The sequence below is a fragment of the Ruditapes philippinarum genome, unplaced genomic scaffold, assembly GCF_026571515.1.
Source record: "Ruditapes philippinarum isolate M1 unplaced genomic scaffold, ASM2657151v2 ctg674_1_1_1_1, whole genome shotgun sequence".
In the NCBI taxonomy this organism is placed as follows: Eukaryota; Metazoa; Mollusca; class Bivalvia; order Venerida; family Veneridae; genus Ruditapes; species Ruditapes philippinarum.
Window position 1 is genome coordinate 218,320 of NW_026864021.1, and position 25,486 is coordinate 243,805.

Consider the following 25,486-nt stretch of genomic DNA (forward strand, 5'->3'; position numbering starts at 1 on the left):
GAAATCACACACAAGAATTATGCACAAGTCAGATAAGTTCATGCAGATTATACATGACCTAGTTAACCATTCTTTGTCTACTAAGCAAATATGGAATACTTATAGGATGTCTTTCATGTTTATTCCTGTTTACTTGTCAGACTAAGGATTTTAATCATCAAATGAAAATGGCCAGATACATGTAGTATATTTAGACACCGATATCCTAGTTCTACAGCTCGGGTGGTAATTGCACGTTTTATATTCGAAACTCATAGTATGGACACTTTAACTTTTAACACAACAAAAAATAACTAAATATACAACTTTTTCAATTAATATAAACCGATTAAATTATATTTCAAATTATGTTCATCAGAGCTGTACAGTATAGAATGGAAAAATCTATATCCAAGACTTGAAAATGAATAACATTTTATAGTTGAATGCCTGCAGAATCTGATTTAATTAAATCCCTGTTAGGGTTCGAACTTTAAATGAATGTAAGCATTTGTGCGGATATTTAATAAACATTTCGAGCTGCGCGTCTCTAATTGTCAAACATGCTAGATTTTAAGGAAATCTAAAAATGTTAAGTAGAAATGTTTTGTGCAGTATATTTATTTAGTGACTGTACACATTGAGAAAGCCTAAGACGATTTTATTTTAATTTTTTTTATCAGAAAATGATTACGAAGAATAGGTTCCATGTCTGACAAAAAAATTCTGATAGTTAAATCTTTTTATATTCTTACGTGTTTTTGTTCCTTGGTGCTTTTTTCATGATCAGGAATAGTTTATTTAAAAAATCAATCTAAATTTATCTTAATAATCTATGTATTAAAATCAAATTTACCCATTGCGCGTTTGCAACAAAACACAAATCATTGATTAGTTAACATGTATGTTTTTGAAATTTACTGCGCAACTCATACTGACAATGTAAAGTGAAGAAATGACAAATGTAACATAGTTAGATAACAATAGACCTGTATTATTCCGAAGGTTCGTATGAGGCCCCGCCCGCTGTAAGTGTTATCACGAACGATACGTTCATCACAATTGTTATTATAGAAAACATCATAAAACAAAATCGATCTAAAATCACTGCAATTTCTTTCCAATCAGCTTCATACACTGTCCTTGATTCCGGTGCTTCATCGTCGTCAGACTCAAACTTGTCATTAATCGGTGTTACTTTGTTGTTGCGTAGTGATTTCGCCGAGCACGTGCATATAGCCGCAAAATATGTGATACCCATGATACCTGACGGTGACTTCTTACTCGGACCTTCTTTATGATATAACAGAAGAATGAGAACTGTCAGAAGAATTCCGAATGCTGCTAGCACTGTTACTATACCAAGATACAAACCTGGAATTAAAAAAACAAACAGGTAAAGATTGGACGAATGGCAAGATTGTTATGTGTGTGAAAACACGAAACTAGAACAGACACTGGAATGGAATAACCTTTGCTAGTAAATATTAATATAATTACGAGGGCAGGATTCGAACCTATAGCGGTGAAAGGCAAGTAGTTTAAAGTCAACGACCTTAACCACTCGGCCACGGACGCCCATTCAGCACTTATAAGGTGTATTATGTTCAAGTATTTAATGTTGGTATGAATAAATATCCATCAAGGGAGGCAACTAATGTAAAATTCATTAACTGAAAAACTATACATAAATGTACCAAAAACGAATTACAACTGTTAATATACATATACTTAAATTGTTGAAAAGAAAGTTTCATGTAATTAAAGCCTAGCGTACCAAGCACTGACGTCGAAATTGACGTTGACGGCAGTGAATCAGCTACAAGTGTCAGTAGAACGGCAAGAGCAAGGAACACTGTCAGAATGTATGACAATTTTTCTCCGGATTCAAGCGGAACTATAAACGTGAGTGCAACAAGCAATGACGTCACAAATACAGGCATGACAATGTTCAAGTTATAAAAGCTGGATCGACGTTCTGAAATTACAAATTTTCATGTCTAGGTACAGTATATACATATAGTAATAATTATTTATATATTTTTGGTTTGTATCTGCTGCAACTATGTAACACATGTATGGGAGTGGCGTTCCATTGAGGCAAGGATTGTGCTTTTAAATCTTTATCTAGATCTCATTACTTTAGATATATGATATTTCGTTATTTTGATTAAGTGATTTTACAAAAGAACAATAGCATATTGATTTGTAATACTGGAATGAATTGTATTAGAAGACATAGTGTCTATATGTGATGATTTATAACATTTGTTGGAAAATGTATGAACATATTGTTTATCTTTAGGCCAACTTATCGTGGGTCCGTAGGATCTGTACGCCCCTATCTGTACAAACTGTATGTTTGTTGACCTATAACTGAACATAATGAACGCCTGTAGTCGTACATTGGAACATAGTTTATGCCCGACTATGATAAAAACATACAACCATGTATGTTAAACTGCTGTATCCCGCCCACCTATGTGAAGTATGGAGATTGTTTCATACTTAGCCTCAACCAAAAAGCCACATAGGGAAAAACTCTTATAGTGCCACCATCTATTGTCGACTCTGTCACGTTTAATTTTTCAGCCCTAGAGGATAATATCTCCCATTCCCCGTGCGTCCTGCAAACAACGAACTGTTCATTAACCGATAGCTGGCAGTTTTAGCGTGAAGACTGCGGAATAGTTTCATTCAATAAGATCGGAAAAAACATAATTTATGACGTCAGAAAATCACGATTACTGTTGAAATTTTAAATAACAGGTTATCTTAATTTTGGCGTCAAATAAATTTAACTCGCAAATATTAAAATATGTTTTAATGTTATAAAAATAGATTTGGTTGAAGAATGACGTCACACATAAGTAAAGTTACTATGACAACTGTTATAAAAAGGCATTGTAAATATGTTTTATAAATGTCTTACTCGAAGTCATCTAAGTTGACAGGAGTATCGGCTGGTTCCAACATTACTTCCTGCGCCGTGAACCCCCAACTAATAATGTTTACACTACATATCTGTTTATCATACGGATAATATGTTATATCTACCTGAAAATAGAGGTTACAGTGAAACATATTTTCCGTATTTTTAGTGGTGTCTTGCCGGACTACTTTCATCTTAATTTAGCCATACACACAATTGCAGGAGAAGTCTTAAAAAAATTAATTTCAAAAAGGGAAACGTATATAATAAAACAGAAAATTCAAGTTTATTCTATAAATACAGGTTACATCTTCATTATGTGATATGAAAATTATCATATTTCACGAGTGGCGGACACGAGTGTTTCCGAACCTCTAGACAGCCAGTGACATAAAAGGGAAAAACAAAGAAAACACTTATCGTGATGAAAATATGTGATTTTAAATAAGTCATAACAGATAAGTTATTGTTGTCATACAAGAAGATAATAAAGATATTTACTGTGCAGTGAGTCACAAACGACATTGGTGGCTCCCATTCTACAACACCTGTGCTCTTTACCCGCAGGTACAAGTCCGAGTTAGAAATTACTCCAACGTCATCAAACCTGGAGAGGAAAGAATATAAGTTAAAATGGTAAATTATTACTAAATATATGTGTGTTTCTTCCTTACTTATGTAAGTGACAATTGGTATTTGAATGATATAAAATTCAGGATAACGTAAGTGTTTTGAATAAAAATGTTAGTGAACTCTTTTAAATTTTAGTGGTGCATAACCGCTCGATAGCTTTTACAAAACTACTTTTTACGTGTGTCATGGCAGTCAGTAGAATGGCTTCCAGCTAATTTTCAGTACATTTTAATGTTATTTAGGCTTTTTATTTTTCTTCGTATAAACATGTAATTTCTGTTTACGTTGTATGTCGTAAAATGGTTTAATGGCACTACTTTCAACCTCGCAGTATTGTAGAAACCTCCTTGTCAACCATTAGCAATGCATAGACCTTCACTTTCAACTGACCAATCAGGCCCTTAAATGTTAGCATGTCCACAGTAGTGTGAACTATTTCTTAAATGTGATCAATTATTTACATTTGGGCAGCTATTGGATGGGAACATATTTTCATACGAACGACCACAACAAGTTTTTAAAAAAATGTTTTAAACGAGTCATCGATAACATTTTTTAAGATTGTTGTTATAGATGACATTTGCACACGCCAGACATCTATAAGTTGATGTAAAACTGTTGTATGGTTTTGAATAATTTTGTACGTTTATGTTATCTACGACAAGTTTATGTTGGACTTCTGTTTATTTAAAGACTTGTTTACGAGAATCTTGCACTAAATAATTATCTACAACCACTTTTTAAAAGGCTTATGTTTTAAATGAATGTGTACATGTACGTACGAGTTATTCACAACAAATTTCAGACTGTTCTTTTTAATGAATGTGAAGGTACGAGTTATGTACAACAATTTTTTATTATCTATAGACGACTGTTATTTTAAATGAATGTGCACGTACGAGTTATCAACAACGAGCTCTGGTTTCCAGATATCAGCTGGTTTAGAGAATATCTCCTCGATATCATCTTTGGCTGAAGGTGTCCAGTTGATACGGTCATCTTCCCATTCCTGTATATACAACAAATCATTGAAATGCCATAGCAGACGATACATTTGCAGAAATATATTTTATTTCTATTTTTCAATGCAGCCCTTTCAAAGTGGGGAAAATGCATTGCAGTAATATTTTAAAAATTGGAAGATGTGAGCAATACGAAAGGAGACAATTAACATTCACTTTCTTCTAGTGGACTAAATAGATTTTCATTAAGCGGATGAAAACACAAAGTATTGAAATAAAATCAAATATGTCTTGTATTGGGGACCATGTAAACAGTCTGTTTTTTTTCCCAAAAAGATAATATAATTTTATTTTACACATAAGCAAATAATGATTTTGAATGTAAATTAGGTAACTGAGATCAAATCAGCAAACACGTAAATAAAATGTTGTTTTTTTAGATTCATACTTACAAATGAAAGCCAGCCAGCTGATGTGAGCTTTTGAGATTTTAAGTCCTGAAAGACACGCACGAATAGAAAATATAGTGGAAAGAAATCTTGCATTATTGTGACGTCACACAGATACAAAAGATTACTGGTAATAATTCTTACATTGAAATATATACATAAAAAATTAATATGGAGTCTGTATTGAAGTAGAAAGGTTGTAAATAATAAACTGTTATTAGTGACGTTAGATTTTAAAGCAATTAAAGTACTTTTAGTAAAAAAAAATAATGTCGAGTAAAGTGAAGTGAAAAAAGTTATAATTTTAGATAATGAAACATAATTAAGGAAAATGAAAACAAAATGAAACACATTGTTTATGGGTTGATGCTATGTCGGACCGTGTATGTCACGGGCCGCGAATATGGCACACTGTGACATATTCGGTTCAAATTTGCATCATATAAAGCAAATAGTATAAATGATTTGAGTTCTAAATGATATTGAATTTTCGATTCTAAAATTATAGAATTATAGACTTTTGCCTATGCTCAAAATATCTTCTGAATGTTGCTTTCAGTGTTACATACCGTATATTAAGAGGTTAATACACGGCAGGAGAGGGCCGGAAGGTGATAATCGGCCCGCAAAATGAATAATGGACCCGAGGGCTTTAGCCCGAGGGCCATTATTCATTCAGGGCCGATTATCACCTTCCGGCCCTACTCTGACGTGTATTAATGTCTTTAATACACTTGGTAGATCTAATAGTAGCATTTAAAAAAAAAACAACAACAACAACAAATAGAAATCTACTTTGAAGTTCTTTGGTTGAAATTCTTGTGTTCTGTACGGAGATGTTTACTGTTTGTGTGTTCAAAGAAGCAAGTTTTATTTTCATTTTTTTTCGGATTGAATTTGTATTATTATTTCTTCAAATTTCAACAGTAGATCTAACAAAAATGTGTTTGTACTAAATACGATGTGCTGTCAACCTACTTTCACTTATACAGTTAACTGTTTCATAACGTAAAATATGACGTCATTGTTTCAGTTTGTGCACGTGCACATGTTCTGCGGGCTGATAACTAGTTCTCGGCCCCGGGCCGCAAACTCATAATAGGTCACGTGACACTCATAATCAGTTGAAATCATAGGCAATTTTGTTACTATATATAGTAACAAGTGTATTAATATGGAATTTTAAATACATTATGTCTAAAAACGTATGTGCTACCCGTGAATATCACTAGTACTTTTTAGTGTCACGTTTTTTCACAAATTTGAAAAGTTTAAAGATAAAACAAGCAGATCAAAAGAACACTTTACTCGTAAATATTTATAAAATATGCGTACATTAAGAACCACTTTCAAGAAATGAGGTCTCTAAAATTGATCTCCAACAGTAAAATATTACACATGTAGCTTTTGAAAAAGGAATTAATGAGATAAGAATCAGACGTGAATATCGGTAACATGACTTTCAAATATGACAATGAATTTGGTCTGGTACAGCTTGGTCACACTTGTCAATGTACTTAACATTTGACGTTAGATTAAAGAATTTCACGACATATGATACAATCAGACCTGTTCTATGGTGTTAACCTTCTCAATCTTAAACTCAACAATCCGTGCTTTCTCAAAAAAACATTGTAGTGTGTACGGAATGTACCAGAATGAACCTCGCAGTGTCAATTTTTGTACTACCTTAATGTCAGTATGTACGGATTGACTGACGGACGAACGGACGGACGGACAAAACTGACAAAGAATACTTAAAAATCAAACCTTCGATCTGCTCAGTCCAGTTTCAATAGCTTTCGAAAGATGGGTCTAGAAAGAAAACTAATGATTCCTTTTTGGAGTGAGTATAAATCCCATAGTTAAACGTGCATGTATTGTATTGCATCCGTATGATTTACCTTATTCGTTACATGCGTACATTTTTGCATCTTTTATCATTATATTGTATTTTTATTTATTTTCTTATATTTTTTTTCAAATACACTGTATATAACTATTCTTTGTCATGTTTTATGCTGTCATCGTGTCATTTTTCGGCTTATAAGCCTTCTATGATATTAAAATAAAACTATGTCTATCACGCGTGACGGGTTAAATTTATAAGGTCCATGTCATTGTTTTAAGATCTGATATGGCTTGTATCACGATTTGTGTGATAAATAAAACTAATACATAAAATATCATATCGTATTTCATGACTTTGTAGATATTTTAACAAAGAGTAATTTATTATTGACTTAAATTGTAATCAACCACCTAGTTATTTTGTCTTTGTATGATTTTAAATACTTTGTGGACAGGATAACTATCTAAATTCAAGCTTGTGTCACGTGAACGACAGGATACGTTCATGCATGTAAGATAACATTGTGATAAATCAATTGTTTTATAGCAAACGGTTCATTTAGTACAGACATTAAACATAATCACAATGTACTTTTTTGTAAGAAATGAAATTTTACTGAATAAACTCTGAGACAAAAAGTGAAAACCACAGTAAAGCATATAACCATTTTATTATCTCTATCTACAGCTAGAACATTGATTAAATAGTATTGTAGGAGACATGTAAAGCTAAGTACATGTAGTGATATTGTTTGATATTTCCTAGGCGTGCATGCCGCGGAGAAGACACAAAGTCATCCCAAGTACCAGAAACACGAGAGGATGGCGTTAACAAGGGCCGTTTATTTATTCTTTATTATTATCATTATTTTTTTTGATACCTTAGAAAAGACGCCGCTGATGTAGATACGAGGACCGGACCAGCAAGTGCGCCTGCAAATATTCTGGCCCATATAGGTTCGTCCCGGCGGCCTGTTTTAATAAACGCATAAATAAAGAAACACACAATTGTTTGTCAATTTGTATATTGCTAAGGCACACTTGTGGAAAAAACTTTTGTCAATAGCTAAAACAATACATACCAATTCGTCTATTGCTAAAATGCTTAGTTTGATTTTAACGACGGTCTGGGCTTTAGGTCGAGATATCATATCATATGATGCTATTTTAATTTCTTCGTTTCTTATTTCTGCTTCTTTTTCGGGGGAATAAACTGTCTGTACTCCAACTGAAAATAAATATTGATTTAAGAAACATTGAATTAGTAATTATTTGGTCAATAGAGGTTATTTACGAGGTAATTGCAGAAAATATACTGTAAATTGGTAAAAAGATTCAATATATTTGTTTGGCAGAAACTATACAAACGCCGTGCCGTATTGTTGAAATAATCATTAGCGAAGTGGTAACAAGTAAATAGAGCAGTACTTGGTTAATAATGCAACTTTTGACAATAAATAAGAATATTGAATTTTACAAATGACTACTCTATGTTCATTTAATATAAAGTTTATCTCTATCTAGCATTTATTTATTTATTTATTTATTTATTTATTTATTCATTTATTTGTAATATTTACATGTATTCTATTAAGAAAAAGGCTTTCAATGAGGAGCCCAAGTTTATAAACAAAGATTTTGTTCTGTTCTGTTTTAAAAAATGTTAACAGAACTTTTATTAATTCTATAATTAATTTTCAAAATATTACTTACGGTTTTGAAACAACAACAAACATAAAATCCTGAAATGAAATTCCAATATATACATTTTTTTATTTGTGTATATTGAATTACTTTCCCGAAGTATATTTGTAAGACGAGGTCTTATTATGCTCGCATGCCTTCAAAAAATAAAATAATCTTCACGTTTTAATTAACCGTTCTTAAATAATTGAACGGTATGTCTATACATAGGTTTTTATAGATATATCGATATACTTTATAATGTGCAATTAAGTTGTGTTTATAGATAACGTCACAACTTAAACCCGTACTATGTTCGAACCAAAAGTGACTATTCTTTGTCACCAGTATAGAGCCAGGCCCTGCGGTCTGACCTAGCTTTAAACCGTGGATATTTATATTTTTTTCAATACTGATTCTTACGAAAACATAACACTTCGCTGGTTGCAAATACCTAAAGTGTGTGCTTAGGTTTTACTAGCAAACACAATTTAGTAAACAAAGTATCAACATTCAAATAATATAATGATTGACGCTGAAGTATCGTGTTGTATAAACATCAGCCCGCCAGGTATAATAATGTCAATAAGGAACGTGTTTGAGTCCAAATCATGGTCTTTCCATAAAAAAGAGATAGGGGTGATGCCGGGGGAGGATGCCTTTAGCATCACAACTTCTCCACTTATTACAGTTACACTAAGTGTTCGAAGCCTAGGCCTCTTGTAGGGCAATGCGGTACCGGTAGATACTGATCATATTATACTTTCTGATATGTCAATGATTAATATCATACTATTATTTTCAAGTTTCCAATGTTTTCTGTTAATTAAAGATATTAAATCAGAAATACGTTACCAAAATATTCCTCTCATCACAATTCTGCATGCATTTAAAAAACAACTGAATCACGGACATCTGAATTCTACATCGTACAATGACATTGTATAAATTATATAGTTTATCAAGCCCTTTATAAATGAAATTATTTATTGATAAACCATTGAAAATAGAAAACATTAACAAATGAATGTAGTCAATCAAATATTTTATTGACATAACATGTTCATCTCCGAGTAACTGTTTGGCGGTACAATACAAACTGCAGAAAAGTATCATACATTATAAATTATAAATATCTATATGTTTCATTGTTTTAACAAATGTATGACGGTATGACGTAGATTCAATTCTCAGTCGCATCTCTGAATATACAATTAATGTTGCTCTGTTAACAATTACATTTTTCTTTGTACATTTCATTATTGATAAAGAATGAAATAGATTTATATAAAAACAGCATCACGTGATTCTTTATCTTGATGAAAATAACCCAATCGAAAATGAATAAAACATATCCTGTATATTACATAATTTCCTGATAGAATCAATTGCTGTATGATACAAATATTTTAAATGAATAGCACCTAGACCAAAATTTAGTGATAAGAATCATTAAAGACATTTAAAATTGAACAATCTCCTACGTGTCAATGCGACTGACATAAATATGCCCTTGTTGGCACATACAATTAAGAGGATATTTTTTCGTTTGAGTGAAATATGGAATATATTTTCTCGAAATATGATAAAATTTTCCATATATTTTCACGAGTGGGAACCATTGAGTAAAAGAATAAAAGTTGTTCACAAAAACTAGAAGCTAGATTGTATGCAATGATATTTTGATTATTCACCAGTGAGATTCAATTTAATGTCGTCATCTTAGACTGTGTTCAGAAAACATAACAAAATTATTATTTTTACTTCTTTCAACCAATTATTTTTGAAGTCACGACAAAGTCTATCCTACCAGATAGATGGGAATCCCCCACCCCCTCCTTTGTAAATATGAACTAATTCATGTTTGCTTTACTAATGATAACTTACATATAACTAACATAACGACAAATTTAATGCAACACCATTAGCTGCTAGTTAAACATGAATTTACATCTGTAGCGTTGGGACATATAACGGGAATTGAAATCCATTGCGACATTGGGGGCCTCCGTGGCCGAGTGGTTAAGGTCGCTGACTTGAGATCACAGGTCCCTCACCGCTGTAGGTTCGATCCTCACTCGGGTCGAATTCTTTCATGTGAGGAAGCCATCCAGCTGGCTTACGGAAGGTCGGTGGTTCTACCCAGGTGCCCGCTCGTGCCTGAAATAATGCCCGGAGGGGCACCTGGGGTCTTCCTCCACCAATAAAGCTGGAAAAAAATCAACGAAAAAATCTCGGCGGGACGCTCTAGGATGGCCCGACTTGAGTGTACGGTCGCCCATATGGGTTTCCGGCGGCGACCTTAAATAAACGCATTAAAAAAAAAAAAAAAAAATTGCGACATTTAGCGGCGGTAGCGTCATTTAGCGACAAATGAGGCGACATTTAGCGGCAGTGCGACATACAACGGCGCCACAATATTTTAACCGAGGGATAGTAGATTCGTTAGGCTATTTCAGGTACAAGCATTTACAATTTTCGTGTAAATAAAACAAACCAAAGTACGCCACCTGATTTTTTACGAAATTTTAATTGTTTTTAAATTATTCATAACATGTAAACACTTATGTTGTCTGGAACCTCACGTTCATCCATATTGTTCTCAAAAACACATGGAAAAAAGGAATTGTATAAGTATTACCGCTATGGTAAACATATTGATAAATAAATTACTTGCATTTAACAATGTAAAAAGTGTCACTTTTATGAGTTAGTTGTTCTCTTACATCATACAATATACCGTTATCACGACATACTAAGACTTATCACGACATACTAAGACGTAAGTTGACAACTGAAAAACGAGAACTGTTTAAATATGCAATGAAGAAAGTATTTCTTGTTGATACCTTTTTTTTTTTTTTGGTTTCAGAGTTATGTCCCGGGCAAAAGTGTGAAAATGAAAATGGGCAATTACTCCAAAATGAGGTAAGACAGAGTTACTGTTCTTGTGCACTGTACTTCTACTTAGTAAGATCTAACTACCTACTAAGTTTCTTGTTGATATCTCTTGTAGTTTCAGAGTTATGTCCTGGACAAGAAAATGCGGACGTACAGACAGACAGACAAAGCGGCATCAATATGCTCTCCCTTCGGGGAGCATAAAAAGTTTATAAAAGATATAATAAATGACAGAAAACAGTTAAACACTGGCAAGATCAATAGTCATAATATCTGTATGTTCATATTACGGTTCGCTTGCCTTTCCTCCTCCTACAAGTGCAATAACAAATGATAGATTCATTAAAATAGTAACAATTGTAAAAACAAGAAAACACAGTCTATCAAGCACTATCGCTACATCCCTCCACGTGACGTCACAGGTGGCGTCAGATTTTGAAATTTTACTATCACCCTCCTCGTCTGATGCAGGTGACACACTGTTCATACGGCTGTCACGTGTCAATTTTAATGAACACGTGATCTTGGCAGCAAAGCGAGTAACCTTCATGATGCACGAGTTAGATTTTGCGACTCCCGGTTTGTTGAATAAGATCAGAATGAAAACTGTGATAAGAATTCCTACAGCCGACAACACCGTGACCAAGGCAAGATAAAGACCTAAATACAAATAAAAGTTACTAAATTTCTGTTACGTCTAAAATATTTCCTTCTAAAATATATTCTTGCTATGAATTATATAAGTTTTAACAGTTCTTGAAAAACATTTTATACGCGTTTGTGCCATTGTTATTCTGGCCATCCAAGCTCTATATTAAAACCTATCATAACAATCCAGTACAATAATTTACTACAAAAATATGACTCTTTGTCTTCATTACGTCTCATGCGTTATGTGATTGGACCGTTACTTAATACATTTATCTATTTGCTGCGAAACGTTCTTCTGGTGACTATCTCTGGTGATATCAATTAAGAAGTGCTATATAAAGCAAATATGAAGCTTAAATTGGACAGATAGATAGATGTAAACACTCGTTTGTCTACATTTATGTAAAAAACTAGATGATTGATAAAACAATGTATTGTATTCCTACCTAGAACAGACGTTGTGATAGACGTTGACGGCATGGAGTCAGCAACTAGAGTAAGTAGCACAGCAAGCGAGAGAAATACTGTTAGAATGTAGGACAACTTTTCACCGCACTCTACCGGAACTATAAACGTCAACGCCACGAGCAGGGACGTCAATATTATTGGCATGATGACATTCAGGTTATAATACCCTGATCTCCGCTCTGAAAAAAATAATGCTTAGTAAAGTTAATACAAAGCGTAATAACAAATGTAGCGAATCTTTGAAAATAAACTGGTTGAAATTTGAAACATAATTATTATCTACACAGTTAAGACGGTCAAAATCACAAATCAGGTAAAACTTTTAAAAAGCAATGAAATAAGTCGGTCTACATGGACAACAAACATTTCTGAATAATCTTTTTTACATGCTGGATGTTAGAAACAAAACAATAACCTAAGAAAAGTAAGAATTGTATCTCCGGAAACTGTCGGACTGTACCGTCATCTAACGTCTCAACAATATAGGTAATTACAGTACTTGATGATGTTATCTCCCATTCACCATGCGTCCTATAAATATAACAACCAACTTTGTTATAGAATATCATAACATTTATATATAACAACACATAAGAACAGAAATTATAGGGTCAATATTTTAAGATTTGAATCTTTTAGTGAGTTTGAAATACGAGATATACGAAACCAGATAAAAACAGTAATGTGCATAGACCATATACAAACAGGAATTACCCTTTTATAATAAGCACAAAAGCACACGGGTCAATAATAAAATATCTGCCTATGACACCACTAAAGAACACTAATAAATGTAATATGTTAGGTTATTATTTCAATTTGTATCTTGTAGTGAGTTTGAAATACGACACCTTTAAAAATCAACGAATTTAAAATCCGTCTAATACAAATACATGAATGAGTCTTTATAATATCAAGCTGTATATTTTTTATGATACGTTTCTACCATCATAGCTAGATTAGAATTCAACTGGAGGCGGATTGATGCATCACAATTTGGATCAAAGTCATTCCTTCCTATTACAATTATAACCGTAAAAATGCTCGAACCCTTTTGACCACAATATACCACCCAAGCTAGTCTACGTAACTGTGCAGTCAGACCAAGCTGATTAACTTGAACCGGACAAGTTCATTTAAGAAAATCAGTTAAACCAAATTAGTGGTAACTTACTCAAAGTCGGCTAAGTTGACGGGGACATTGGGTGTTTCCAGGGCAACTTCATTGTCTGTATACCCCCAACTTGCTATGTGAATTTCACATTTCTGTTTATCATATGGATAATATGTAATGTCCACCTGAAATGTTTATTGTGATAACAGGTTAAATTAATGAAAGTACTTCAGTCCCTCATTAGATTTAATGCGATAATTTAGTACTAGCAAAACTTTAGAATTTGACGAGTTAAACAAAAAATTAATGTTGCCTTTTAAAACTTTTAATTCATCAAAACATGAAAAAGCGACATTTCAATTTAAAAAATTCGCACTTTATAATACCCAGTCTTATTTTTGGGTGTTCCAGACTAACCAAATTTTTAAATTTCATCAAGCTAAAAAAAATTCCACAACCTATTGTGGAAAAATGGAAAACAATAAAACTGTTTAACAAATTTCAAAAAAACTCCGCCTTGAGATATGCCTTAATTTCAATATTTAAAATAAAAAAAGAAACAATGAAACTTCAAGTAAGCACCTAATTTAAAGGTTAGCCACTAAATTAACGGTGTTTTTCAAAACAAAATTTAATCGTTTGCTAGAGATGATTACTTTCTCACTGAACTTCAGGTTTTAGTTTGGCACCTGTAGTTAAAGCCCGGGTAAATTAAAATAAAGTGTTTGCACAAGAAAAATCTCATGATTGTTGGTTATTTTCGGGTAGAACTTAAATTGTGACGTGAGCGAAATACACAGAATGCATATTAAATCTTCATTTGCATTTTAAATTCGGGTATTTTACGGAACTTTTTAGTTTAACCGTGGGGATCATCCTCGGCAAAAATCCTTATCGTATAAACAATACCTCGTGAGATTTACCCAAACAATTACTGTTAAAAAGTTAATTGAAAATGTAGAATATTAGATTTTTAAGGGACAGCAAAATATTTTTAAACTTATTTATATTTAATGATTTTTAAAAAATATTCATAAAAATTAATTATTATTGTTTCTTTTAAAACAGTTTTAAATTAAAATTCAAACGAAAGAAGATTATTATCTATATAAGACACTATTATATTTCACGTCCTTCCTGTGTAAAATAAAAGTTAGGCTGGTTCTTATTCGATTTAACAAACTTATTCTCAGATATTTAGCGTCAATAATCCTTATTACATCAATCTACCATTTCAACAAAAGGTTCAAAAATGAACAAATAAAGGAATTATAATAATTCAAATTAAACATAGCTTTTCGGATGAGCAAATTTTCTTTTAGTTTTCTTAAATGCTTATCTTACCCAAAAAACGTTAAACCTAAAATATTAATTTAAAGGTTGAGCCACAAAAATATAAACGTGTGTTTTTAAGTAAACAATACAAAATGACGAAACTCGAGTTTGTGCAGAGATAGTATTCCTGTTACTCATCATTATCAATTTATAATTCAGTAGTGGAATAAGTTCAATTGATAAATCCGTACCCTGGCCCTTTTTTTAATATCAATAGATTTAACCACACACATTGACATGTGTTCATTTGTTAGCAAAATGATTGTGGTGAAAATCTTATTGTAATGCACTATTCTGATGATTTTAATAAGACAGGTAAGTCTCATAAAAGGATCTAGCATTATTCACTGAATGGATTGCAATTTTAAAATCAAGTTCTAGAATTGACAAATGATAAATCGAACCCCAGGAAAGAGTTATATGTGATATAACGAGCATCTGAATATGATATTTCTATCGTTTTCCCTTTCTCTGTCGTCACAATAAGTAAACCCCAGAAAAAAATTAGCTAGTCAGATTTCTTTATTGATTTAACAAATATTCTTTGTATATGTTTTGCTGTAAGTAATACCTGTAGGTATACGATTTAACTCTGACACATTTTCAACGAAAAGGTTCCCAAACTATGATACAATTATCGATAATGGTATAATAATAATTATATATTGTTCTAAATGCTATTTAGACTACTTTTGGCGGAAAAACAACATTAATTTATGATACATTATGACAATGATCATAAGATCATTGACACAAATATGAAACTGTTAGACTTTAAGACTGAATTATGAGTGGAAAAGGACATTATTATAAGTGGAAACGGACATTATTAGTGCCTTCCATTTTTCACAATTGCAATACTTGTTTATACTTTATTTCATATATGCCAGATTTCTTTTATTGATTCAAGAAATATTCAACTATGTTTTGCTGTTAATGTTATTGTCGTTTACATTCAGAAGGGATAACTAATCAGATCACATACGGCGCCTTTTTTGATAGCTGATTAAGATAAAAGTACATACGAGTTGTCTACAACTAGTTCCGGTTTCCAGATGTTACCAGGTTTAGAGAATATTTCTTCAATATCATCTTTTGCTGCTGGTGTCCATGTTAACCGGTTATCTTCCCATTCCTGTTATAAAATATTTTGGAAGTTGTGTTAGACAAAATATTATTTATTTAAGCCATTAAAAAAATTTAATTATGTACATATATATTATTTCTGGTATATCTTACTTCCTCCCAACAGGTGGCGTAAACTATCCATCTTGCATCCGTTGTGAGCTTTTTGAGTTTGCTTTAAAGTTTTCCGTCCGAACTTAACAGTTAAAGAGCATAGACAAAATGTAAATAGTGTACCTACATGTAAAAGGGCCAAACGAAAGATACGAAACGGCATGCCCGTATTTATGTTGTTTGGACAAAATTATAAATAAATAAAAGCTGGAAATGCTTACAGTGGTCACCCATCCTGCAGCTTGAAATTTCTGACTCCTCAGATCCTGAAATATAAATAAAAAATCGTTTATTACAAAACCAGTACAATTTTACAATTAAAGCATAATTGGCAAGTGTAAGATTTTTATAATATTATACCTTACAAGAATAGGTTCCTTTTTTATTCATTTCAGTGCCAGCGATCCTTTTAATACTTAAATATTCACGACGACGTCAGTGATCCAACATTTTACAAGAAATGTTGTGATTAAAACAATATGATTTCCAACTTTAACCAAGGTACGGTATAATATAAGAAAAAGCACACTGTAATTCGGACCGCCTTCAAGTAACATAAGTAAGTCCTAAACATTAAACGGTTGACTGATTGGTCACCTAAATGCTGATGGTCGTCAGTGCTGTGCACTATTTCTTAATTGTATCACAGTTTGGGGACCTTTCTGTTGAAAATGAATCAGAGTTAAATCGTATACATATACATGCACAGTGCGTTTAATGGAGTGCAGGTACTAGTTACCCGCACTCCAGAGCATGACCATTGATTGGCTCATTTTTGCTGGGGTTTACATATTGTGACGGCAAGAAAAGGGAACGCGACAGAAATATCATATTCAGATGTTCGTTCATTGGTTCCTTTTTGCCGGGGTTTCATATTGTGACAACAGGGAACGTGATTTTATGTTTGACTATGATACAAAAGAGAAAGAACATCAAAACACTCGGCAATCTGATTAATACTCGGGGTCTACGCCCCCTCGTACAAATCAGATAGCCTCGTGTTTCGATGCTCTTTCTATTACTTATTTTATAATGATCATATGAATTGTTAAAAAAGCGAGCTATTGAATTAAAACAAACCACTTGAGTGATGCATGTACATGTATATACTGGCTCATGATTCGATTGTCGGGAAATGTAATAGAATAATAAACTACATCATTTCAATTTGTAACGCGGGAAAATATCCTAATATTATCGACACAATTTATCATAAACATAAATTTCTTTTACGACATCAATATAACACTGTCGTAAATCAAAACTAACCTACATCGTTATGTGTGTTATGTCAGAGACATAGATAACATATGTCTAATAAAAACATATCATATTTGTTTTATCGGGGCTGATGAATCAGGAGGAACTGGATGTGAGTGAACCGGGTAGCCTCACGTAATATTATGCTAACGTTTTAACGCAATTTTATAACAAATGAGCTGCAAGTGTGCGTTGCAACTCGTTAATTCGCACGGTTTTTTTTGTTTCCTTTTTGGTATGCATAAATAGTGTTACAATTGCTATTGTAACAAATAAATAGATACGGTGATCTAATGGAAATATTTAGATATTGCATTAACTTAACAAGGAGTACTGTGGTATGAAGTTTGTAAGATTGTGCAAGAAAATTTGAATTTTTATCACACAATTATCTAAAAAATGATATCAAATATTATAATAACTAAATATTTTTAATAACGTAAAATCTTAATACCATGTAATACAGAGGCGTATTGTTATAACAGGTGAACATATATAAAATATTTGTCTTATAGGCTCATTGACCTGTGGAATATCAATTTACAATAATAGAAACTTTGACACTTAACATAACATTGAAATTAAATACATACATTCAATACCATAATAAAATACATACAATTTAGGAGTCTCTAATTTCTGCTTTATCATTATTAGTGTTTAAACGCTTAAAAAGTCGACAATATTAACACTTAGATACCTTGCAATAAAATTTAAGCTTTATAACTTGTAAATAAGCTGTCGTGTATCACTCAGTATAAATGTTTGTTCCTTTTTCTGTCTGTTTAGTGTATAATATTCTCTTTTTTATTTACAAGGTTTAATTACGAGTACAAATTTATTGACTACATGTTGTTATGCTACACTTCTATCACAATAAATATTCTGTACCCTCTATGCATGAGTGGCTTAATTCAACATAGTACCGTTCATATTGTTTAATACCTTTTCATTAGGACAATATTTTATTTTAAAAACTATACAAAGGCAATGACAATGATAAAAAGAGAATCAAAAATGAAAATGTTGAACATATATTTCATCATTAATTAATATTAGCAGAGTTCTATTTAGAAACGAAATAAAATTGTGAAAACTTAACAAAACAATATGTCACATGTTTCTTTTATTTTGCTTTAATTTTCATGTCAATATCTTGGTGGTCAAATAAACTACTGAATGTCTGTAGAATTATTACGCATCAATGCATCAATAATTATTAAAGGGTTATTTGTTTCAAATAAAAGCAAAGATAATATCTTAATTGTAATATGGGTTAGTGATTAGAAACCGAGACATATTTATGACAGTGTACTTTTTTAACAATAAATCATGACAATAAATCATGATTTATGAGGCGGCTATAGTTAACTATGATTTTATTTTTTCTGCCTTGTTTTTTTTTTTGTTTTTTGTTTTTTGTTTTTGTTTTTTTTTCATTTAGTTTTCATTGGATTATAAACATACATCAATGTCCGTGTTCTTAAACATTTAAAGTCTAAAACTACACGCATACATTAATAAAAGTATATATTCTGTCTTCCTTTTCTTCACAGATGATAATGAAAATTGTTAGGAAATGTACATAATGCAAGTATTAACTAAATGAAAGAATATTTTGTATTGAATTGTTTTTATCTTTGTAAATGTCAGGCTTTGTTGAATTTGTTTCATATAAATATCACTATATCTGAATAAATATAATTATTTGATTGCGTACATCTTTATTTGCACGTCTACATTCTGTGATCATATTGTGTCTTGGACTATGGTTTTAAAATGTACATTGGTGAACGTAAAAAAAAAGATGCAAGGCTGAGATTTTTAGTTTGATAAAACTTGGGTTAATTTGTTTGATAATGTAGAAATGAAGAATATGTTACTACGAAATGCACCTGTTTGCACGAATTATTTATTATCTGATGTGCCGCAAAGCAGTTTGTATTCATCTGATTGGACGCATTCAAACATATCTTACTATTTATATCAGGTAGAGTCATGACTTCTTTACGATATACACTTAAAATCAAGTTTTCAAGAGCGAAAATATTTCATATTAACAATAAGACATGAAAATAATCTATATTTTAAACTTGTATGTTCATGACCTTTTTTATTAATATTTTATTCTTATTTTCTGCTCTATGGGCAAACATTAAATTAATAGATTATATGTATGATAAAATAAAAAATACGTCACCTAGTTTCAGTACTCGTATAATAAGTTAGCTATCGTGAATGAATGATCAATATTGACATTAACTCCGCAATATTAAAGTGACAAAATACATTTCAACAATCATAATACATTTTTATTGCAATCATTTTCTTCAGTTGGTCTCTTTTCAAATATTTAATCACACGATCTATAGATTTATTTTTTTATAGTTTTCAAACTTACAAGCTCATCTATTGCCAGCACGCTGATGCCTACTTTAACGGTGGTTGTAGCAGACGGTCGAGAAATCATGTCATATCCGGCAGCTAATACAGTTTCAGACCGAATCTCTGTTTCCTTTGCCGCGCTATAAACGCCATCTACCGGCACTAAAAGTATAGAAACAGCAACATGTATAATAATAAATAAAGTTTGAATGCAAAATCAGTTATATTTGATGTTGTTATTTTGTTTTTTTGTTTTTTGTTTTTTTTTTTCAAAGAGAATTTTTCAAAAAGATACTGATATAGTCTTTGTAAAAGGGTGCATTTTGATAGGATGTGTTTAAGGTGGCGCTTTATGGTAAAGTGAATGGTGGTGTTCCCTTTTCGTTGATCTGTGTTTACATTTTACAATTGTGTGATATATTTCCAACACCATGAGTTTGATTAAGGTATTTATTAAATTGTTCGTACAGATGTACGTCAGACGTAGTTTTATTACACCTTAATGCAGCGTGCCACTTTAAACATAAAATAAATGTATAACAGTCATGCTTAACAATTGTATATTCAACAAACGTTGTTTTTATACCTGAATAACAAGTTCAATACAATATAGAATAATATTTTCACTTTAATCGCCGCTTAGACTGTTAGTGCAAGTGCAATTTCTTTGAAGAGAATTTATCGTCTTTAAACGGTGTTTATTGTGATCATTAAATATCCGTCTACAGAACAATTTTATATCAATATGATATCACATTTATATTTCATTTAAATCGATGACAATTAGAATGAAAAGATTCAGTATGTGTTGTATTACTTTGACTGAGAAGAAAAACCGGTACTATTTTGAATGATCACGTTTCTTTATAGTTCATGTTTCAATTGTATCTAGAACTTGACAGTAACATGCCGAATGTGCACGGCCGTTGACAGTAATATATCGAATGTGCACGATCGTTGATATTAATGTTTCGAATGTGCACGGTCGTTGATAGTAATATTTCGAGGGTGCCGTTGATAGTAATATTCCGAACGTTAAAGTCCGTGACAGTAATATTTCGAATGTGCACTGCCGTTGACAGTAATATATCGAAGGTGCACGGCCGTTGACAATAATATTTCGAATGTGTACGGCCGTTGATAGTAATACATTGAATGTGCACGGCCGTTGACAGTAATATTTCGAATGTGCACAGCCGCAAACAGTAATATTATGAATTTTTTTCAGTAAATTTATACATGTAATTATATTTAAAAGATCAAGTCAGTTTATAGATTCTTTTTAAATTGTCACGACCGTTGACGGTAATAAAACGAATGTTTAAGTAAATTGATAGTTATATGCCAAATGTTTAAATCCGTTTAAAGTAATGTATATATATTTCTTTATTTCCTCCAGTTTTGAAGAGTACATACATATACAATACAGTTCTTACAAAAAGTACATAAATCATTACATGTACATCAATGTATGACTGACAAACATATGAATACATGTATAATTATTATAATGTAACAAATATTGAATAAACACAGAATTGATGAATAATATAAATAAGGTAATATAATTAAATAAATAAAGAAATAATTTAACATAGAAACAATATATACATATGAGGAAGCAAACGAAAAGTTTGAAATATTGTATTCAGCAATATATCCTCTTGCTTTAGATTCTTATCGAAACGAAACAAAAGTATCTTGGGAGGATATACAATATAGATGTACCTGTAACAATGGTTAATGTAACAAATATTGAATAAACACAGAATTGATAAATAATATAAATAAGGTAAATAATCATTTAACATAGAAACAACATATACACATGAGGAAGCAAACGAAAAGTTTGAAATAGTTCATTATCAATACTATTTTGATCGTTCAAGGCTACTGGCAGTTATATATCGAACGTTAAAGTTCATAAACAGTAATATTTCGAACGTTCACGACCGTTGTCATCCGTAAGAATGTTAGTTCACTGTTAACGATAATTATATTAATTTGGGAGGACGAAAAGCTGTAAACTCTGTCAAAATATCTGATAAATTCTTCAAATGTTAACATTTATCGACAACTGTAAACAAAATTATTATTTTCAGTTGTAAATATTACTTTTATGTTCATGTAAACCTATTCCTATTTTATGTTAATTTTCCTGTCAATTACGGACAATGACGTATGTAAAAATATTTTAATCTTAGATAATTGCACTACTCATAAATACAGTTGTCACAAGTATTTGCATTTTCGGGCAACCGTTATTTTTTGCATATACGGTAAGCTCTCGACAGATGTAATATTTAGTTTTACGTGCAGCTGTCATCTTTAGTCTCGACGACTGGTATCCACGTGGCTGCTTATTTATAATGCGGGAAGCTGTTAAAGGAACTCCACTGAGGTTTAAAAGCTTAAAACATAAGATTTGAATTTCTTTCATAGATCAACTCACTTAAAATAAAAAGATATGCAAATATACTCAAATAAATTGAAAATCGTATTTTAATTTATTCTTTTTTTATTCTTTATTATAATTATTAAAATTATAATTAAAATTATAATTAAAATTATTATTATTATTATTATTATTATTATTATTATTATTATTATTATTATTATTTGAGTGAAAAGTGTTGCACCTCTTGCTATTGGTCTAGACCTTCAACCAATCTGGAATAACTCTTCAAGTACACCTTAGTGAAGTCCCTTTAACAATTATCGAATTATCTTAATATAGTTTAATTAACAACTGTCAACATTTACAGATTATTATCACGTGTACAATACAGAATTGTATTTATGAATTGCGTAAATGTGAAATATTTCATACTCGATTATATCGCATGCCAATGATAGTCCAGAACCTAAAAAAACATCATAACATGAATGAAAACTTACTTTGTGTAAACTCGAAAATATATTTAACGTAAATATTTGATGTTATCCTGATTTGTTTAATTCAAACATAATATGCATGGAACACAGAAATAAAAATATCTACTTTAGAGCAGCAAAGATAGTGTCAAGTGAATGAATACAGTCCAAATTTGTGGAAACATGTTTTTAAAGCATTATTAAATATTTATACCATTTTAAATCTCTAAATATGTTACCCTTTAAAAAAAGCTGTGGTCATTAGTTCCCAAGAGCATATCTTACATTCCATATTCAACAAGATGATCATACTGAACATCATTTATTTTTATGAAATTTGTTTGATTCACCTCAAGCTTGTCTTTTACTTAGATTTCATATAACATTTTGAAGGTGTCATTAAATGAAGGTCCTATATGTAATAAAACGTTTGATACCTCACGACTGACATTCAACAATATTTTTTTCATTAGTTTCTGGAATTATGCACTTCACTCGGAAAACTAAATCAAATGACAACTACGCTATTGAAGTTGCTCATATATAGAAAAGAAATCTAAAAAATGGTATGTGACACTTTTGACCAGAAAAACACGGTATACGTGTGTCGATTCGCCGTGAAAATTCAAATAAAAAAATAAATTGTCAGAATGATCTCTTTTTTAATCGTGTTTATATATTACTAAATAATTCGCCCGTTAAAATAATCATAGAAACATGTCTTTAACTTCAAACAATATAAAATTTATCTAGACGTTTTTGTTGTTTTTACAAGATAGTTTTAAAATCCGTTAGTTTTATACGAAATTAAATATACGTTTGGTAAGCTTTCCAAAATAAGTAAAAAAGTTAATTGATGTTTTGACCTTCCCTTGTACATTATTATGTAAAAATGATTAAGAAAATGCTAGCCAACTATGATAAAATAGATAAGAAAAATATTCATGAAAAGCAAAACTTACAAACAAGTCTTGAAAATATAACCAAATATGTCAAAATGAGTCTGAATTCTCGCATATTTTTTTCTTTTCTCTTTCCTGTCACTTTAATGTTTAAATCCAGTCTTTCGTTTGACTATATTGTCAACGCATGTCGTTTTTTTAAGATATTAAATCAGTACATTACTTATTAAGATCGTCATTTCTCCTCAATCGGTTATTGATAAATTTCACATTTATTATACTCAAATGAAATATCCTTTACAAAAACTTTTATCGTTTATATATTTATAGTATTCCAGTTCTCAAGGAAAGATTATACGCCAATTACATATCGAATATAACTTTTCAATGCTATATATAAGATAGATTTACATTGTCCACATTGTTTGGGTATGGACAATAACCCTTTGATCTGTCTATCCTCTCTTTTATTTTACAAAGAATACCCTAACTTAAACATGGCACGCTTGTTTACTATAACATCAATTGATAAAAGTTTTTGTATAAATGAAAGTTTTGAAGCGTAAAATTTAGACACGTTAATCTGCAGTAATGATCTATGTTATATAAAAGTGAAATTGTCATCAGTTATAATTATTAATACGAGCGTATAACATGTATATTTAGAGTTGAATCGTGTCAAATTTTATCTAACATATCTTACATCTAAAATGTAAGTAGCGAGCGTCATTAGTAGGTTATTCAAAATGACAATTGTGAAACCAGTGCCTGCATTTTGGTCCTACTTGTACTTTTGGCGTGGATCCCCATATACCATGGCCTTGCTGCCGCTGTTTGGCGGTGGGACTGTCCTGCCAGTCCAATTTGGCTATCAGCTTCGGCCAAGTTTAATTTATTAGAGAGGGGTCATCCTGTTTTTTCGGGACCCGCTTTTGTTGCTGTTTTGTAAAAAAAGGTGCCATATCGCTATTTTGCGGCGCAAGCTAAGTATTAACATAAAATAGTAATATAAGTGCGGCTGAATGTGTATGAGTAGGACATATGGATTTGCTGGAAAGATTTGTTGTGTTCTGTTTTGATATAACATTTGTGCTGATTTTTTAAAGCAATGTTTAAATAGTTTGTGCTGATAAAAAGATCATTATTGTGCTTATCAATTTGTGCTGATTTTAACAGAAACTGTTTTGCTTGTACATATCTATAGTTATATGCTTATGGAGGAGTCACGCCAATAATTTCGCCAAACATAGGATTATAAGGGAAATAAGATGTTTTAATGGAAATAATATGATAAAAATTGCTTTGGTGTCTGTGTAATGTTTTTATCCTTTTTACATTAATATATCTGTATGATGACCAGAGGTAGCACAATAGTAATTGAAGTAAAACAAACAGTATATTTACTTAACGCCTTACAGACAGGGAGAAAGGCGGGACAAGCTTCGCAAATATTGGTCAAGTCTATTTCACTATATCTTGTCTTTCTCACCTGTCAGTTATTAAAGTACAATGGTTATTGCTGTAAAACAAACAGCAGTATATCTACATACATGGAGAAAGGCGGGACAAGCTTCGCAAATATTGGTCAAGTCTATTTCACTATATCTTGTCTTTCTCACCTGTCAGTTATTGAAGTACAATGGTTATTGCTGTAAAACAAACAGTATATCTACATACATGGAGAAAGGCGGGACAAGCTTCGCAAATATTGGTCAAGTCTATTTCACTATATCTTGTCTTTCTCACCTGTCAGTTATTGAAGTACAATGGTTATTGCTGTAAAACAAACAGTATATCTCTACGCCTAACAGACAGGAAGCAAGGCGGGACAAAATCCCCAAATATTGGTCAAGTCTATTTCACTATAT

The 25,486-nt window shown here is 31.5% G+C and overlaps 3 protein-coding genes across 3 annotated transcripts; all 3 read right to left on the minus strand.

Annotated features, from left to right (window-relative positions):
- Positions 1-723: 723 nt before the first annotated feature.
- On the minus strand, positions 724-8,690 carry LOC132724140 (neuronal acetylcholine receptor subunit alpha-2-like). Its single transcript, XM_060708962.1, has 9 exons — positions 8,520-8,690; positions 7,889-8,034; positions 4,959-5,003; positions 4,444-4,553; positions 3,413-3,518; positions 2,912-3,036; positions 2,488-2,606; positions 1,757-1,957; positions 724-1,353 (listed from the first exon to the last, which is right to left on the minus strand). The coding sequence occupies exons 1-9, from the start codon at positions 8,572-8,574 to the stop codon at positions 974-976; spliced, it is 1,287 nt and encodes a 428-aa protein (XP_060564945.1). The 5' UTR covers positions 8,575-8,690; the 3' UTR covers positions 724-973.
- A 2,244-nt stretch (positions 8,691-10,934) lies between these two features.
- LOC132724143 (neuronal acetylcholine receptor subunit alpha-3-like) lies at positions 10,935-14,499 on the minus strand. Its single transcript, XM_060708965.1, has 6 exons — positions 14,470-14,499; positions 13,684-13,808; positions 12,861-13,040; positions 12,734-12,759; positions 12,488-12,703; positions 10,935-12,050 (listed from the first exon to the last, which is right to left on the minus strand). Exons 1-6 carry the CDS (start codon positions 14,497-14,499, stop codon positions 11,677-11,679), a joined length of 951 nt encoding a protein of 316 aa, XP_060564948.1. The 3' UTR covers positions 10,935-11,676.
- Positions 14,500-15,894: 1,395 nt separating this feature from the next.
- Positions 15,895-24,111, minus strand: LOC132724145 (neuronal acetylcholine receptor subunit alpha-4-like). Its single transcript, XM_060708967.1, has 4 exons — positions 23,679-24,111; positions 19,859-20,004; positions 16,419-16,463; positions 15,895-16,093 (listed from the first exon to the last, which is right to left on the minus strand). Exons 1-4 carry the CDS (start codon positions 23,731-23,733, stop codon positions 15,965-15,967), a joined length of 375 nt encoding a protein of 124 aa, XP_060564950.1. The 5' UTR covers positions 23,734-24,111; the 3' UTR covers positions 15,895-15,964.
- Positions 24,112-25,486: the final 1,375 nt, after the last annotated feature.

Bases quoted from the DNA above. Each gene is read 5' to 3' on its own strand.
- LOC132724145 (XM_060708967.1), bottom strand. From the start codon at position 23,733: ATGCGAGAATTCAGACTCATTTTGACATATTTGGTTATATTTTCAAGA. The intron at 20,005-23,678 runs GTAAGTTTTGCT...CTATACTTTTAG, and splicing joins TATATTTTCAAGACTTGTTT to TGCCGGTAGATGGCGTTTAT. The intron at 16,094-16,418 runs GTAAGCATTTCC...ATTTTATAACAG, and splicing joins CTGCAGGATGGGTGACCACT to GAATGGGAAGATAACCGGTT.
- LOC132724143 (XM_060708965.1), bottom strand. From the start codon at position 14,499: ATGATCCCCACGGTTAAACTAAAAAGTTCC. The intron at 12,760-12,860 runs GTAGACCGACTT...AATTTCAACCAG, and splicing joins CAGAAATGTTTGTTGTCCAT to TTTATTTTCAAAGATTCGCT. The intron at 12,704-12,733 runs GTTATTACGCTT...AACTTTACTAAG, and splicing joins TTCAAAGATTCGCTACATTT to CATTATTTTTTTCAGAGCGG.
- LOC132724140 (XM_060708962.1), bottom strand. From the start codon at position 8,574: ATGTATATATTGGAATTTCATTTCAGGATTTTATGTTTGTTGTTGTTT. The intron at 3,519-4,443 runs GTACGTGCACAT...TTTCCTCTCCAG, and splicing joins GAGCTCGTTGTTGATAACTC to GTTTGATGACGTTGGAGTAA. The intron at 2,607-2,911 runs GTAAGACATTTA...CGTTGTTTGCAG, and splicing joins GTCAACTTAGATGACTTCGA to GACGCACGGGGAATGGGAGA.